At 45.5% G+C, this 14353-nt stretch overlaps 1 protein-coding gene across 1 annotated transcript in view; it reads right to left on the bottom strand.

The window, feature by feature from the left end:
* SLC5A1 (solute carrier family 5 member 1) overlaps positions 1-14353 on the bottom strand; it is a gene marked incomplete at both ends in the record, with an annotated part of 54901 nt that overhangs the window by 14115 nt on the left and 26433 nt on the right. The window contains 5 exons of the mRNA XM_079717129.1: positions 1740-1847; positions 3209-3344; positions 3590-3810; positions 5689-5769; positions 6697-6802. Coding sequence (XP_079573255.1) covers positions 1740-1847; positions 3209-3344; positions 3590-3810; positions 5689-5769; positions 6697-6802 — 652 coding nt within the window. The remainder of the gene's footprint in view (positions 1-1739; positions 1848-3208; positions 3345-3589; positions 3811-5688; positions 5770-6696; positions 6803-14353) is intronic.

The following is a 14353-nucleotide window of genomic DNA, read 5'->3' as shown; positions in this document are numbered from 1 at the left end:
GGAGTTAGTAGGTAGGGCTTCAAGTCTTAGTTCTGCCATTCACTCGGAGTTACTTTACCAGTTAATTGCTCAGCTGGGATAGAGTTTTCTCCCCTCTGTATGATACTCTTCTCAGACTCACATTCATTTATTCACACAACAAATATTTGTTTAACATAATTTTAGAGCAGTCCAGGCAACAAATAATGGTATATCAGAGTAGAGTGATGGAGATAACAAGAGAAGGAGGTAGATGAATATAAGAGATACTTAGGAGGTAAAATGGACAGAATTTAGTGATGGATTGGTGGGGGAATATTTACTGGCTGAGTGAAGGAGGCTGAATCTGCAAATGAGACAAAAAGGAACAGCTGGAAAGGATGGGGGTGGGGGTGGGGGGGGAAGACAAACAGAAAAGGATAGTGTTATGGAATCCAAGAGAAGGGAATAACTCAAGAAAGATGAGTGATCAATAATGCTGAATGCTACTGAGGGACCAATGGAAAATACCTATTTGATCTAGCATGGAGAGGTCATTGGGGAATCTGGTATTTACAGAAGCCAGATTCCAGCCAAAAGTGAGGAACGGCAATGGTACATGCAAATGCAGCATTTTGGTGTCTTATGTGCCACACAGCTTTCTGTCATGCACAATCCACTCTAGCGCAGTATTCAGAGCTACAGTCCTCACCCAGGATCTGCCAGGCTAAGGAAATAGCATAAACACGCCACAGAGGCCAGAATCCCAGCCAGAACTCTAAAAGAGCCATGATTCTTGTTAATTGCAACCTTAATTAATAAGCAACCCAGCTCAGTGGAATAGTTAACTATTACTCCCATTTTTATAGAAGTTGAATGCAAAGGGTTTGCCCAAGGTCATCTATCCAGTCTGTGGTTTAAAAAACAATCCAAATTCCTAAATTCTAGCCTTCAGCTGAGTTAGCCATGCCAGACGCTGAGTTACTGTGTGGCCTTGGAAAAGTCACTTTCTCTCTGTAAGCCTCAATTTCCCCAACTGTAAAATGAACAGGTCTGACCAGATGATCTCCATGTTTCCTTTCAGTAATAAAATTTTATGTTTATTCTAAATTTTCCTGATCAATACCTTTGAATTTTTTGTCTCCTGGAACCCCTAAACTAACGAGATTTCCATCCCTTAAATCAGAATTAGATTTTTCTTCAACATGAAGATGAACAGTAACCATACAGGTCTACCCCAAAACTAACTATTCTGGACTCTAAGTATTCACTTCCTTAGGACACCACATTCTCTATAATGAGAAACCCCCTTGTATCCAATCTACCTACTGCCTTGAACTTCCTCATTCTAGAGCTAAAATCGCTCTTTGCCTTTCTCTCCATGTTTTTCTTTGGAACAGCCTAGAAGTCAATTCATTCTCCAGGTAAAATTTCATTTAGTTCAAGCCTCATGTTAATGTCTGTTGGAGAGCATCGAAAGACTTTCTAGATGAGCATGAAAAAGTCGTGTTTTTCCCTAACGTGTTTTCAGGTCATCTCCTTTCCATGCCTGACTGATGGACAAGTGCCAGGACTCATGGAGCCCAACCAAGCCAGATGTCTCCTCCCTACTAAGGCAAGACCTGCTCAAAAACTGAGGACGCCCGGAATGAGGCTTTCCCTACTAGCACCCCAGGCTCAGAAACGGCTTTGCCCCAGAAGGCCCACAGACCACTATGTAGACAGAGCCCAAGCCCAATCAGCCACCCAAGAAAGACCCTGCCAGCAGGGACAACTCTCACCATTGGGCATGAGCTCCACCACCAAGGTCGGGTAGGCGATGTTGGTACAGCCAACCTTGGTGCCGCAATATTTCTCACACTCCGAGGGGATAGTGCAGGCAACTTTTTCTGAGGAGAGATGAACAGTCATGTCAGCAAGCAGACATCCGGGAACTATTTCCAAGATTCACCTTCTTAAGACAGGGCTTCAAATAGGACGTTCCTGCCCATGGCCCTGAAATGGTTCCACAAAGAGCACAGCTCCCACTAAGCCCTTCCATGCCATCCTCCTGCCCTGGTGGTCCTGACCATTCCCAAGCTCTGCCTGGGGAGGAAAGACAGTTCCTAAGCAGATGAGGGAGAAGCAAAGAAATGCTTACGTAGGAAAAGAGAGGGCATGGTCCTCAGACTTTAGCTAGCTACCCTGCTCAGCAGTGACTGTGTTCTTGTTTCTCCTGAAGATCACAGTGACTTGCGGTTCCTAATTTTGAGGTTTGTTTTCAACAGCTCTTGCAAGTAGGGTTGAACATCTAGACAACTAAGGGAATTCCCCAGTGGAAAATCTGGGCTAGAAATAGAAAGGCAGTGACCTGGGAGGGGAAGGGGACATGATCTAGAGACTTGGAGGAAGTTCTAAAAACTATAAAATTCAGATCTACACGCATTTGTTAGGTACCTACTACAGGTAGGTCATTTAGTGCTGCCCCATATAGTACCGAATCATCACAGCACCATCTCAAATATTTGTCTGTGTGTTATATCCATTATACTTTAAAATCTTCAGTTAGATATATTTTTCTCATGACAGGTGAGCCAGTATAGGAGGGTGAAAGCACTATTAGGAGCATGTAGCCAACGGCAACAAGTGCCCCCAGACTGTCTTGTCTTCATTTTGGAAGGTGCTCACCAAAACTCTGTGGTGCTCTCTTTTTGCTATTATTTTATATTCCAGGAAACAGTTTGGACCTATAATGGCTGACCAAAAAACACACGCAAACGGAAGTGTAGGAGAGGCCACAAACAGGCCAAGGAAGAATCTAACACCCTGGACAGCAAAGTGCAAGGCTTGGGGCCCCTTCACAGAAATGGTCCAGGAAACAGGGCAGCAGGAAGTTAGAGACTGGCTGTGGTCCTTTGACATTAAGGGCATCATATACACTACTATAGTCTGGGGGTTGGGGAGAAGACAGAGCAAAAAATAAGTAAATATTAGCTAGAAGAAGCTATAGTTGGAGGCATGTCATGACTTCAGAGAATTTGCAAAAGGGGAAAAATAATTGCCAATGTAAAGAACCAGGGAACACAACTCCACACATTCTATGGCCTCAAGTTGCTCACTGTCTGGGGCGGGGGTGTACAATAATGCTTGGTAATCATGCAAGAAAAGAAGAGGGCAGAAAAAAAGAAACAGGGATCTACAGGGCTTTAGAAGTGACTTGGAGCCAAGAAAATGGAAGAGAGAGGCCAGCAAGTCCAGCAGAAGGCATCACCTGTGTATAGGATGCGGCTGATCATCCCTGGCATCACCATGAGGAACATGGGCAGCAGCTTCAGGTACCCACACATGATGCAGCCGGCCTTCACATGTGACATGTTTTTGGCCGAGAGGCAACGCTGCACGATGACCTGCCAGGGAAAGCCCAGTGAGGGAGGGGTGTAGGCAAGAGACCCCGCAACAGGCTCTAACCACCCCAGCTTCCCCCACCATCCCGGGTCTTTGGCCTGGCACTCCGATGTCATGAAGGCTCAGCAGCCCTCAGACCACGTGAGCCCTGCCCTACCTTTCCCAACCCCACAAGCCACAGGCAGACAGGAGTCTCTGTAGCACCCTGGGGAAGACCCTCTCCTCCCCACACATCCAGCATGGGTACCTGGTCTGTGCACCAGTACCACAGGGCGAGGATGGACAACCCAAAGATGAGCCCAGGCCATGGTAGGTCTCCCTTGAGGGGATCTCGGAAGAGGTGGAAGGAGTCAGGCCTTGGGGTGTAGCATTCTTTCCTGATGGTGGTGTTTCCATCAGAAATCACAGTTGGAATGGCATTCATGTATTTCGTCATGAAGGCATCATACCCTCCCACTTCATGAAAAGCTGGAAAACAGTGGTAACATAAGTCAACATCCTGAAACTCTCAACTCTTCATAGCAGTTTCTTCCTGTGGATGCCTGAGAAACCCACAGCCAGAGCCCTCACTGTGGGGTCTTGGGCAAGTCATTGTCCCATTCTGGGCTTCAGCTTTCTCATCCATAGAATGGGATTATTAACCCTGCCCAGCCCCCTCAGGGGGCTACTGTGAGGGTCCAAAGCAACAACCTGTGAAAGTACTCCAACCATAAACTTCTTTACAAAGGGAAAGTATTTGAACTATTAAAAGAAAGACCTTGCTTTTGAACCAGATTCAAAGACTCTGTTTTTCCCCTCACCTTCTGCTATCAGCAGTGGCCTTTGGGATTCTGGACACAGACACAGACTAGGCCCCCAGTCCCAGCACTGTGGTGGGATGGAAGAGAATGGGTGAGGAAGTCTGGAGCCCTGCCACCTCTTGGCTTGGGAATAACGCATTCCAGCCCCTGCCCTGCAGAAAAAGGCATTCCTTTCCCCTGCTCCAGACCCCTGAGGACCACCAGGGAAAATCAAATGGAAGCTCTTGGAAAACATAGCATAGAGAGAGGATAAGAGGCTTCACAGGACACACAGAGAGCATGGGCCCCCTTAAAAATAAAATGGCATTTTATGTCCTCCCATAACAAGTACCTCTATTTGTAGGGTTTCCAGTCTTGTCCTTAGGATTTCATAGACAAATAAAATTTCAAAACTGGGAGGACAGGGACTACAGAGTGGCTGATTTTTTTTTTTTTTACATCTTTATTGGAGTATAATTGCTTTACAATGTTGTGTTAGTTTCTGCATATAACAAAGTGAAACAGCTATATGTATACATATATCCCCATATCCCCTCCCTCTTGAGCCTCCCTCCCACCCTCCCCATCCCACCCCTCTAGGTGGTCACAAAGCACCCAGCTGATCTCCCTGTGCTATGTGGCTGCTTCCCACTAGCTATCTATTTTACATTTGGTAGTGTATATATGTCCATGCCACTCTCTCACTTCGTACCAGCTTCCCCTACCCCCACCCCCACAGTCTTCTCAAGTTCATTCTCTACATCTGCGTCTTTATTCCTGACCTGCCGCTAGGTTCATCAGAGCCATTTTTTTTTATTCCATATATGTGTTAGCATACAGTATATGTTTTCCTCTTTCTGACTTACTTCGTGGCTGATTTTTTAAATTTTACCAAATCAGGGAATAAATAAGAAAATGGTCAATTCATAAAAGAAAGGACAGGGCTTCCCTGGTGGCGCAGTGGTTGAGAGTCCGCCTGCCGATGCAGGGGGCACGGGTTCGTGCCCCGGTCTGGGAAGATCCCGCATGCCGCGGAGCGGCTAGGCCCGTGAGCCATGGCGCTGGGCCTGCGCGTCCGGAGCCTGTGCTCCACAAGGGGAGAGGCCACAACAGTGAGAGGCCCGCGTACCGCAAAAAAAAAAAGAAAGGACATTTAACATCAAAATGTAGATGACATAATCTGAGATTTAAGATGCAACATTTAAATATATTTAGCCTAATAGATATTTAGCCTTAACCTTTTTTTGTCCAGTTTCTCTGTGGAGAGAAGACCTCTCTGTGACATCAGAGGCCCACACTGGGGCCCACTGGCCCAGACTATCTAGAGAGGGCAGCAAGGAATCCAGGTATTGTCTGGGCTGGGCCCAGCCTGAAACCTCCAGGGCTAGGGAAGGTGTCCCTTGCATATCCACAGTGACTGCCAATCTAGGCCAGTCTACTCCCCTGGGGAGAGCATTCGCAGCTCACTATCTAGGACAGCAGCAGGCAGGGAGGCTGGACTCATTTTTTCTCCCTGGGCCTCTACCTCTGCCTCCCCACCTCCTCAGCCTGCCCCAGCCCCACTTACCAAACCCAGTCAGGATACAAGACCCCACCAGCATGATCACCGTCTGCAAGGTGTCCGTGTAAATCACAGCCGCCAGGCCCCCTGAGCAAGCAAAGGAGACAAGGCATCTAACCTCAGGTAGGAGGGCAACCTGTCAGCCCACCTCTTTTCCCCACCCTCACCCCCACCCCCACTCCTCTCCCTCTGCACACCTTCTGCACCCCTCAGTCTGCCTTTCTTTCCTTCCCTCCCTTGTCCTGTTACAGAGGTCTGCCACCCAGCATGTTCCAGTATCTCCACTTTTCACAGAAATGCTGGGAAGGCCTTGGGGAAAGAATGTGTCTCCCTATTTGAGGACAGAGAGCTTGATGTGACCGCTTTAAGCCAGGAAATGGCTATGGTGAGAAGCATCTGTGCAAACAAAGGCAGGGAAGAGCAAAGAGCTGACATCTCTACAAGATGTCTGGGGACATAACCAAATCAGTCCACTCTCTCTTCTCTCAGGCCATCTGAGTAACTTCTTATCCCTAGCGCCATGGGGCTCCAGCTGGGCAGCAAGCTCCATCGCTGGCCCTGGCCCCCCTAACTGGGCAGAGCAACCTCTGCAAAGGTGCCCCATGGTCACTAGTGCCGCCAGCTTCTCCGGTCACCTCTGGAGCCTTCCTCTAAGGTCTCTGTGTGTCACTCCCTCCCTTCCTCCCTACAGTGCCCCCCAGTCCCTGTCACATCAAATCCAAGGCCCCCACACTGTGACCCCACTTGAACTATCAGGTCTTAGCATCGTCTACACCCCCCACCCTCAGCTACCTCCCATTGACGCCCCTCCTCCAGCCGAACTCAAAGCCTGTTCCACCTCCTGTAAGAAGCTGTCCTGACTGTTCCCACCAACACTGGATTTTTCTGGGGCCACCTACAACTGTTTCCTCGAACTGTTTCCTGGGTGGATCTCTTCCTTGAGAGGAGAAGCCACGTCTTCACAAGTGCCTAACTCCAAGCTGGGCTTGGGCTGAGTCATTCGAGGGGACTCACCTGTGATTGTGTAAAGGGCAGTGATTACCAGTAAGATAAAGATGGCCAGGTACAGATTCAGGCCCAAGGCCAGGTTGATGAATATGGCCCCGGAGAAGATGTCTGCCTGGAAGGAGAGAAGAGGTGGGGTTGCGGGGAGAGAGGCCACTGGCTACAGGGTGCACGGGGCCTGGCTGGGGCACATCAGCAGCAGGGACAGGGAGGAGAACTTGGAGGGGTTAGCAGAAGCCGACTCCCAAGTAGTGCCGATGCCTGTGATTTCTGAGGCCCCACGTTGGCCCACACCCCTTTGCCCTTTGGCTGAACTCCCACAATTAGAGGTTCATATTTTTATCCCCAGTTGAGAATATGAAAGACAAGTAGTGTACAATTCCATGTATACGAGATTTCTAAAATAGTCAAACTCATAAAATCTGAGACTGGAATGGCTGTTACCAGGGGCTGGAGGAAGGGGGAGTTATTAATCAACAGGTATAATGTTTCAGTTTAAGTAAGATGAATAAGCTCTAAAGAGCTGCCATAAAACATCGTACCTAGTCAACAATATGTATTATACACTCAAAACCTGGCAAGAGGCTAGAGGGCAAGTTAAGAGTTCTTACCTCAATAAAATAAAAATAAAAAACAAAAGGAGGACTTTCCTGGTGGCACAGTGGTTAAGAATCTGCCTGCCAATGCATGGGACATGAGTTCGAGCCCTGGTCCAGGAAGATCCCACATGCTGCAGAGCAACTAAACCCGTGCACTACAACTACTGAGCCTGCGCTCTAGAGCCCGTGTGCCACAAATACCGAAGCCCGCGCACCTAGAGCCGGCGCTCCGCAACAAGAGAAGCCACTGCTATGAGAAGACTGCGCACCACAATGAAGAGTGGCCCCCGCAAATCGCAACTAGAGAAAGCCCGTGCGCAGCAACAAAGACCCAACACAGCCAAGAATAAATAAATAAATAAATAAATAAATAAATTAATTATTTAAAAAATGATATGAACACCTGAGAGTCATGCTCTATTCCTAAATTTCCCAACAAGATTTATTCAAGATGATAATAGATATTACATGATAAAAAAAAAAAAGAATTCCATAGTCAAAGAGGTCTGTGAAATACTGGATTAAATAAAGTTAAGGCAGTTTCTTTACCACACAGCTTCTCTGAGCCTCTAATATACTGTGAATCCCCAGGAGGAAAACATAGTAAATGACCCTTCGCAAACTTATTTAACTATGGAACTCTGTTTGCCAAGGAACAACTATTAACACCTTGAGGTTCCTCCCAACCCACTTTGTAGACTGCTGCTCTAAGCTATTACCCTTCATTTACACCTCAGTGTAAAAGGTTTATCTGATCTATTCCCAAAAGCAAGTTTGAGTGCTGGAGTCCATGAGAGGGAAACCCCGCCACACCCTGGAGTGGAGAGAGATGTTAGCAACATCATAATTTTATCTCCTCTGCCCAGATGGGATCCATCTTGACTCAGACACAACCAGAGCATCACCACGAACCTCTTGTGTGGCAGGCTTATTGATAGGTGGTTTTATCTAGATTATCTCATGTAAATTTAGGGAGAATTGCTCCCTCTTCACCCCCGAATTTACCAGTTCTTGATGCAGTTCTTCTTCTCCCTGCCTCATTTAGCTCCATAAAGAACCTTCTACTTGGCTGGATGGATATATGGCTATACACACATTATGTAGTAAAAATATTAAAAAATAGACTAGAAGAATACATACCAAGTTCAAGATAGTGTTTACCTTTTAAGAAGGAAGGAAATAGGGTCAAAAGGGTATAGATAAGCCTTATCTGTTATGTTTTATTTCTTTTTTAAAAAAATGATAAGCTGTTTAGATCTACAGAATCCTGGTGGTGGTATTAGTATAGGACTTTACTGTATGTTTAAATCATTTCATTACTTTTTTATTTATAAAAATCAGGGACTGGATAGGGACTATACCACCAGCTTTGATATAAAAGAACTCTCCTCTACTCCTATGAGATTATTTATTTCACAGCTCATCTCAGATTGCTCCTTCTCTAAACTACTCTTAGCTCTTAATAAAGAAGAAAAAAAGGAAAGAAGGAAGGAAATAAGGGAGGTAGGGGAAAAGGGAGGGAGGGAGGGAAGAAGGGAACAAGCAAATTTCCCCAGTGCTGCTAAGCAAAACTAACTTGAAGTGAACTAAACAATTATGGTCCTCTAGACCAGGGGTCAGCAAACTTTTTCTGTAAAGGCTCACTTCATACATGTTTTAGGCTTTGCAGGCCATACAGTTTCTTTCCAACCTGCTCAAGACTGCCTGCCGTTGAAGCATGAAGCATGAAAGCATGTATTAATTGATACATCAATTAATGGGCATGGCTGTGTTCCATTAAAACTTTATTTACAGAAACAGGAAGTTGGATTTAGCCCACCACTTTGAAAGTTTGGCTGAACAAGCTGCATGGAACTCACAGGGGACAATAAATATGGATCCATTTGGAAAACCTCTTAGAGTAACAGTCTCTGACCATGAGCCTTGGGTAGTTTGTTTAGTCTCAGCTCTGATGTTTGAAATCCTGGGATTTTACATGTGTGCATTTGCTGCCCATTCTAGTCCTAGTTGTATCTGAGCACCCAGTAGATCTTGCCTGGCAATGAGGTTTGAGATGGAGAGCCCCATTACTCAAATTTCTCTTTCCATTTGTGAGTGAATGAACAAGGTGATAAGCATTCAAAACTTAAGCAAACTCCGAAGCTCTTACTTTCACCCAAGGATCCAAAACAACATAGTTGCTATAAAAGTTTATTACAGTTGTGATCTGTGATAATAGCCCCAGGAAATATAAATAGGGATATTTGGTCATCACATGTAATTCATAAAATCTGAGGCTTTATCTCAAGTGATTGTGCACATTTGAATAAGATAAATAATGCAAGGAAATTTTACAGAACAGAATGCTTCTCCTAACTTGGTAAGGCAGGGTGCTGGGGTGGAGTGGGTGGAAGGAGCCTATAAAATTCAGGATTACGTGGAGGAATAATTAAGTCTGGGTGGAATAATCAAGTCTGGGTCTCAGAAACCAAAAAGACATAGCCACAAGATGGCAGCCATAGTCAAGACTCCACACCACCCCTGTTCAATGGCCTGGGCCACATCTGGGACTCTCCACCTGAAATGCATTTCACTTTTTCTCTCCTATCAAGTACATGCCCACTGGATCCCTGCATCCTCCCAAAGCTTTCCTGGTAGGTCCCTGATTGTTCCCTGTCTAGACATGGATATCATAAGGCCACTCCTCTCTTCTTACCCATGCCTCCCCACACACACAACAATAGTGATTAATCTCTGTTTGTGTGCAATGTAAATACATGATTACCTTACTTTGTTAACTAACAATTCTTTCCTTTTGTTCATAAGTGCTGAACTCTTATCTTAATGTGAGCTCCTTAATGTGAGCTCCTAGCAAGTACAGTCAATAAAGATTTCATGCTCTGTGACCCATGGTGAACCTGAAGTCAGCCAAATTTCCAAAGTCTTGCCTGTCTGACCCTTCCCTGCCCTTCCCCACTGCCTAGATGTCCCACCTTCAGATCCCTTATACACCCAGTGTGCAGCTGATGTTCTCCCTTCACAGTCCTCTCAAATCCTACTCTCAGAAACTCATTTAAATTGGAAGGTCACTTAACTGGCTATTTAAATTTTCCCCAAGGTCTTGAATTTTGACTTGTTTGTACTGGACTTAGAAGGCAGGGGGACATAATGTCAAAAGGTTTCGATTCAGTATCAGGGACTCTGCTTCTCAATCTAGTTCTGCTACTGTTTAACCCCACAAAGCCCCTTCTCTTCTCTGTAAAATGGGAGCATAGATCATAGAACTAGATGATCTATCCTGTTATCCTATGCCTTCATCCCATCCAAGCACAGAGCAGAATTGTGAGAACACAGACACTGGGACTAGAGAGATCCAGACTCCAGTCCTGGCTTTGCAATACACTAGCTATGTGATTTGGGACAAATTACTTAACTTCTCTGAGACTCAGTTTTCTCCTCCATCAAGTGGAAAATTAAATAAAAATCCCCACCTGCACAGAACTCTTATGAGGACTGGAGATGGAATAAGTTAAGCCCCTACTGGAGACTAAGTAAAGCTATTGGCACCAAATAAAAGGCAGCTATCATCCTTCGTGTGCACTATTCAAGGGATTGCTGGCTCTGGGCAGCAGGTGGAGCTGGAAGGACATTGGGCAAGGCCTCCAGTAAGGAACCGCAGAAATCACACAGAAAGGGGGCAGACCATACTAAGTACTGTTTAAAAGTAAAATTCAGAAAAAGCCAACTGCTGGGGGATGGACTCCATCAGGGTCTGAGCTGAGGGAAGCTGCCCCTCAGGTACCTGGGGGCTCCCAAGTCCAGGGAGGTTTAATCAGTAACCTGAACAACAGGTGAGGTGATTGGGAAGGCAGGCAAAGAGGTTGAGCAGTAAGCTTATTTTTATGACTACTGCTACATCAGCTCCAAGGGCAAAGCTCAGCCAACAGACTTTCACCCACCTGAACTGTGGACTTGGAGAAGGTTTGCTTCCCAGAAAGGGAATCCCAGTGCCCTCCTCTACATTCTTAGTAGACAGGTGCTACCTCACAAGCTGAACCAAGGAGCAAGGAGCAGTTCCCTCACTAACCTCCACTAGTGCCAGAGTCACCTCCCCACCCTCCCACTTACATTCCTTTTCTCCTCTTGCACCTGACCTTCCCTCCCTCAGGAAGCCCGATTTCTCTACCCCTCCCAGCAACTCCCAGTCTTATTTCCTTAGACTGAAATGCCCAGGGTTTTCATCTTGTAATTAAAAACTACCCTGAAGGAAAGGAGGAGAAAGTGAAGGAGGTGGAATCATCACATAGGCAGGGAAAGCACACAGGCACCAGTCAAGGGCAGTAGCACTTTATGTCAGGAAGCTGGGCAGGGAGGGAGCAGTAAGGCTGGGTATCAGTCCCAACTCCAAGACAAAGCCCAATCCCGGAGCACATGTTCCCACTGAGACCATTCAGTGGGGACATGAAAGTCTCTTCAACAAATGGTTCTGGGAGAACTGGACTTTACTTCACATCATATACAAAAATCATTCAAAATGGATCAGATATCTGAATGTAAGAGCTATAAAACTCTTAGGAACAAACCTAGCATTCAATCTTCATGATCTTGCATTTGGCAATGGATTCTTAGGAATGACACCACAAGCATGAGCAACAAAAGAAAAAACAGATAAATCAGACTTCATCAAGATTTAAAACTTCTGTGCATCAAAGGACACGAAAGAAAGTGAAAAGACAACCTACAGAATGGGAGAGTATTTGCAAATCATGTATCAGATAAGGGTCTAGTATTCAGAACACATAAAGAACACTTTCAACTCAACATCAAAAAAGACAACCCAGTCAAAAAAAAAAGTGTATGCATGTAGAAAGTAATAACATAAAAGGGAAAAATTATTGTGGCAGGCTGAAGATATATATACATTTCCTCTAAAGAAGCAATAGTCAAATGCAATGTGTAGATTTCATTTGAATCCTGATTTAAACAAATCAACTGTAAGAAGACATTTTTCAGATAATCAGGAAAATCTGGATATGGACCAGGTATTAAACTACAAAAATTAAGAAATTACTATAAATTTTGTTAAGCATGATAATAGCACAATGGTTAAGTTCTTTAAAAGTTAAAGGTGCATTCTGAAGAATTTACAGTGAAATGACATGATGTCTGGGATTTGACTTAAAATACTGTTGGAGAAAAAAGGTGGAAGGGGAGAGATGAACCAAGGATGGCAAAATATTGTTCATTGAGAAAGCCAAGTGATGAGAATTAGGTCCATTAGTACTCATTATACTATTCTATCTCTGCTTGTGTATGTTTGAAATTTTCCAAAATTAAAAAAATTGAAAATGTTATCTAATATTGTTGTTTTCTCACTTTTAAGTAATCAGGGCAATAAAAGCACGAGCTGCTATTTTTTCATTACCCTACCTAACTAGAGGAGAAGGCTCAGTTCAGATCCAACTGACTCAGATTTCAGCCAGGGCAGATATTTTACAAGTGCTGAGATTGGTCCAATCTCACCTTTGGTGCTAGATGAGGAAGGACAAGAAAAAAGAGGAAAATTGACAGTAGTCAATGAGATAACCCCTCTGACAGAGCAGTGAGTACTTTGTAACTGCTGGCTAAGGGGGAAAGCTGGAACCACTTCCTATGTGAGCACAGAAAATGCCATTTCTCTCTCTGCCCTTGGATTTGGCAATGGATTCTTAGAAATGACACCAAAAGCATGAACAACAAAAGGAAAAAACAGATAAACTAGACTCTATCAAGATTTAAAACTTTTGGGCTTCCCTGGTGGCGCAGTGGTTGAGAGTCCGCCTGCCGATGCAGGGGACACGGGTTCATTCCCCGGTCTGGGAGGATCCCACATGCCACGGAGCGGCTGAGTCCGTGCGCCATGGCCGCTGAGCCTGCGCATCCGGAGCCTGTGCTCCGCGACGAGAGAGGCCACAGCAGTGAGAAGCCCGCGTACCGCAAAAAAAAAAAAAAAAAAAGATTTAAAACTTTTATTCATCAAAGGACACTACCAAGAAAGTGAAAAGACAACCTAAAGAATGAGAGAAAATATTTGCAAATCATATATCTGATAAGGGCCTAGTATCCCGAATATATAGCCTTCTTCTCTAGCTAGGTTAGGGTGCTGAAGCAATCCAAGGAGCTTCTTACGGGGAGCATCGATGGTTTTCATGTTCATCATCATCATATCTTACATCCCAAAAACACTACATGTTTTCAAGAAAATCCATTTGATCCTCACTACCACCCAGGGAGGTAAGCAAGGCAGAATTTTTATCCCCATCCTACTCACAAAGAAGCTAAGCTCCAGAGAAGTAAAGCAATATGCTACTGGCCCCAGGTCACTGCTGGTGAGCAGTAGAGCAGAAGCCCAGCTCCTCCACAACCCCATGCTTCCTCCAATTATTCTCCTAGATAGTTTTCTTACCAAGGTCCTATTTTCTTTCTGTTATTCTTTATTCACATTTTCCTTCTTTAAATTTTTTTTTCCACTGTCGCTTTAACCTTTATCAGACTGACAATCTCCTTAGGGATTAAAAAAAAAAAATTCCAGGGCTTCCCTGGTGGCGCAGTGGTTGAGAGTCCGCCTGCCGATGCAGGGGATACGGGTTCGTGCCCCGGTCTGGGAAGATCCCACATGCCGCGGAGCGGCTGGGCCCGTGAGCCATGGCCGCTGAGCCTGCGCGTCCGGAGCCTGTGCTCTGCAACGGGAGTGGCCACAACAGTGAGAGGCCCGCATACCGCAAAAAAAAAAAAAAAAAAAATTCCAGGGCTTCCCTGGTGGTGCAGTGGTTGAGAGTCCGCCTGCCGATACAGAGGACACGGGTTCGTGCCCCGGTCCAGGAAGATCCCACATGCCGCGGAGCAGCTAGGCCCGTGAGCCATGGCCGCTGAGCCTGCGTGTCCGGAGCCTGTGCTCAGCAAAGGGAGAGGCCACAACAGTGAGAGGCCCGCGTACCGAAAAAAAAAAAAAAAAAAAAAAATTCCACGCAAGACCTATAAGCAGACTTTTTTCTTCCTGCCATCTTTTTGGCTGTCAGGGGGAATATATCTCAGAACTTCAGTGATTT

The sequence above is a fragment of the Hyperoodon ampullatus genome, assembly GCF_949752795.1.
Source record: "Hyperoodon ampullatus genome assembly, chromosome: 13".
In the NCBI taxonomy this organism is placed as follows: Eukaryota; Metazoa; Chordata; class Mammalia; order Artiodactyla; family Ziphiidae; genus Hyperoodon; species Hyperoodon ampullatus.
The sequence above is the reverse complement of the archived record's forward strand: the minus strand, read 5'-3'. Positions and strand labels throughout refer to the sequence as shown.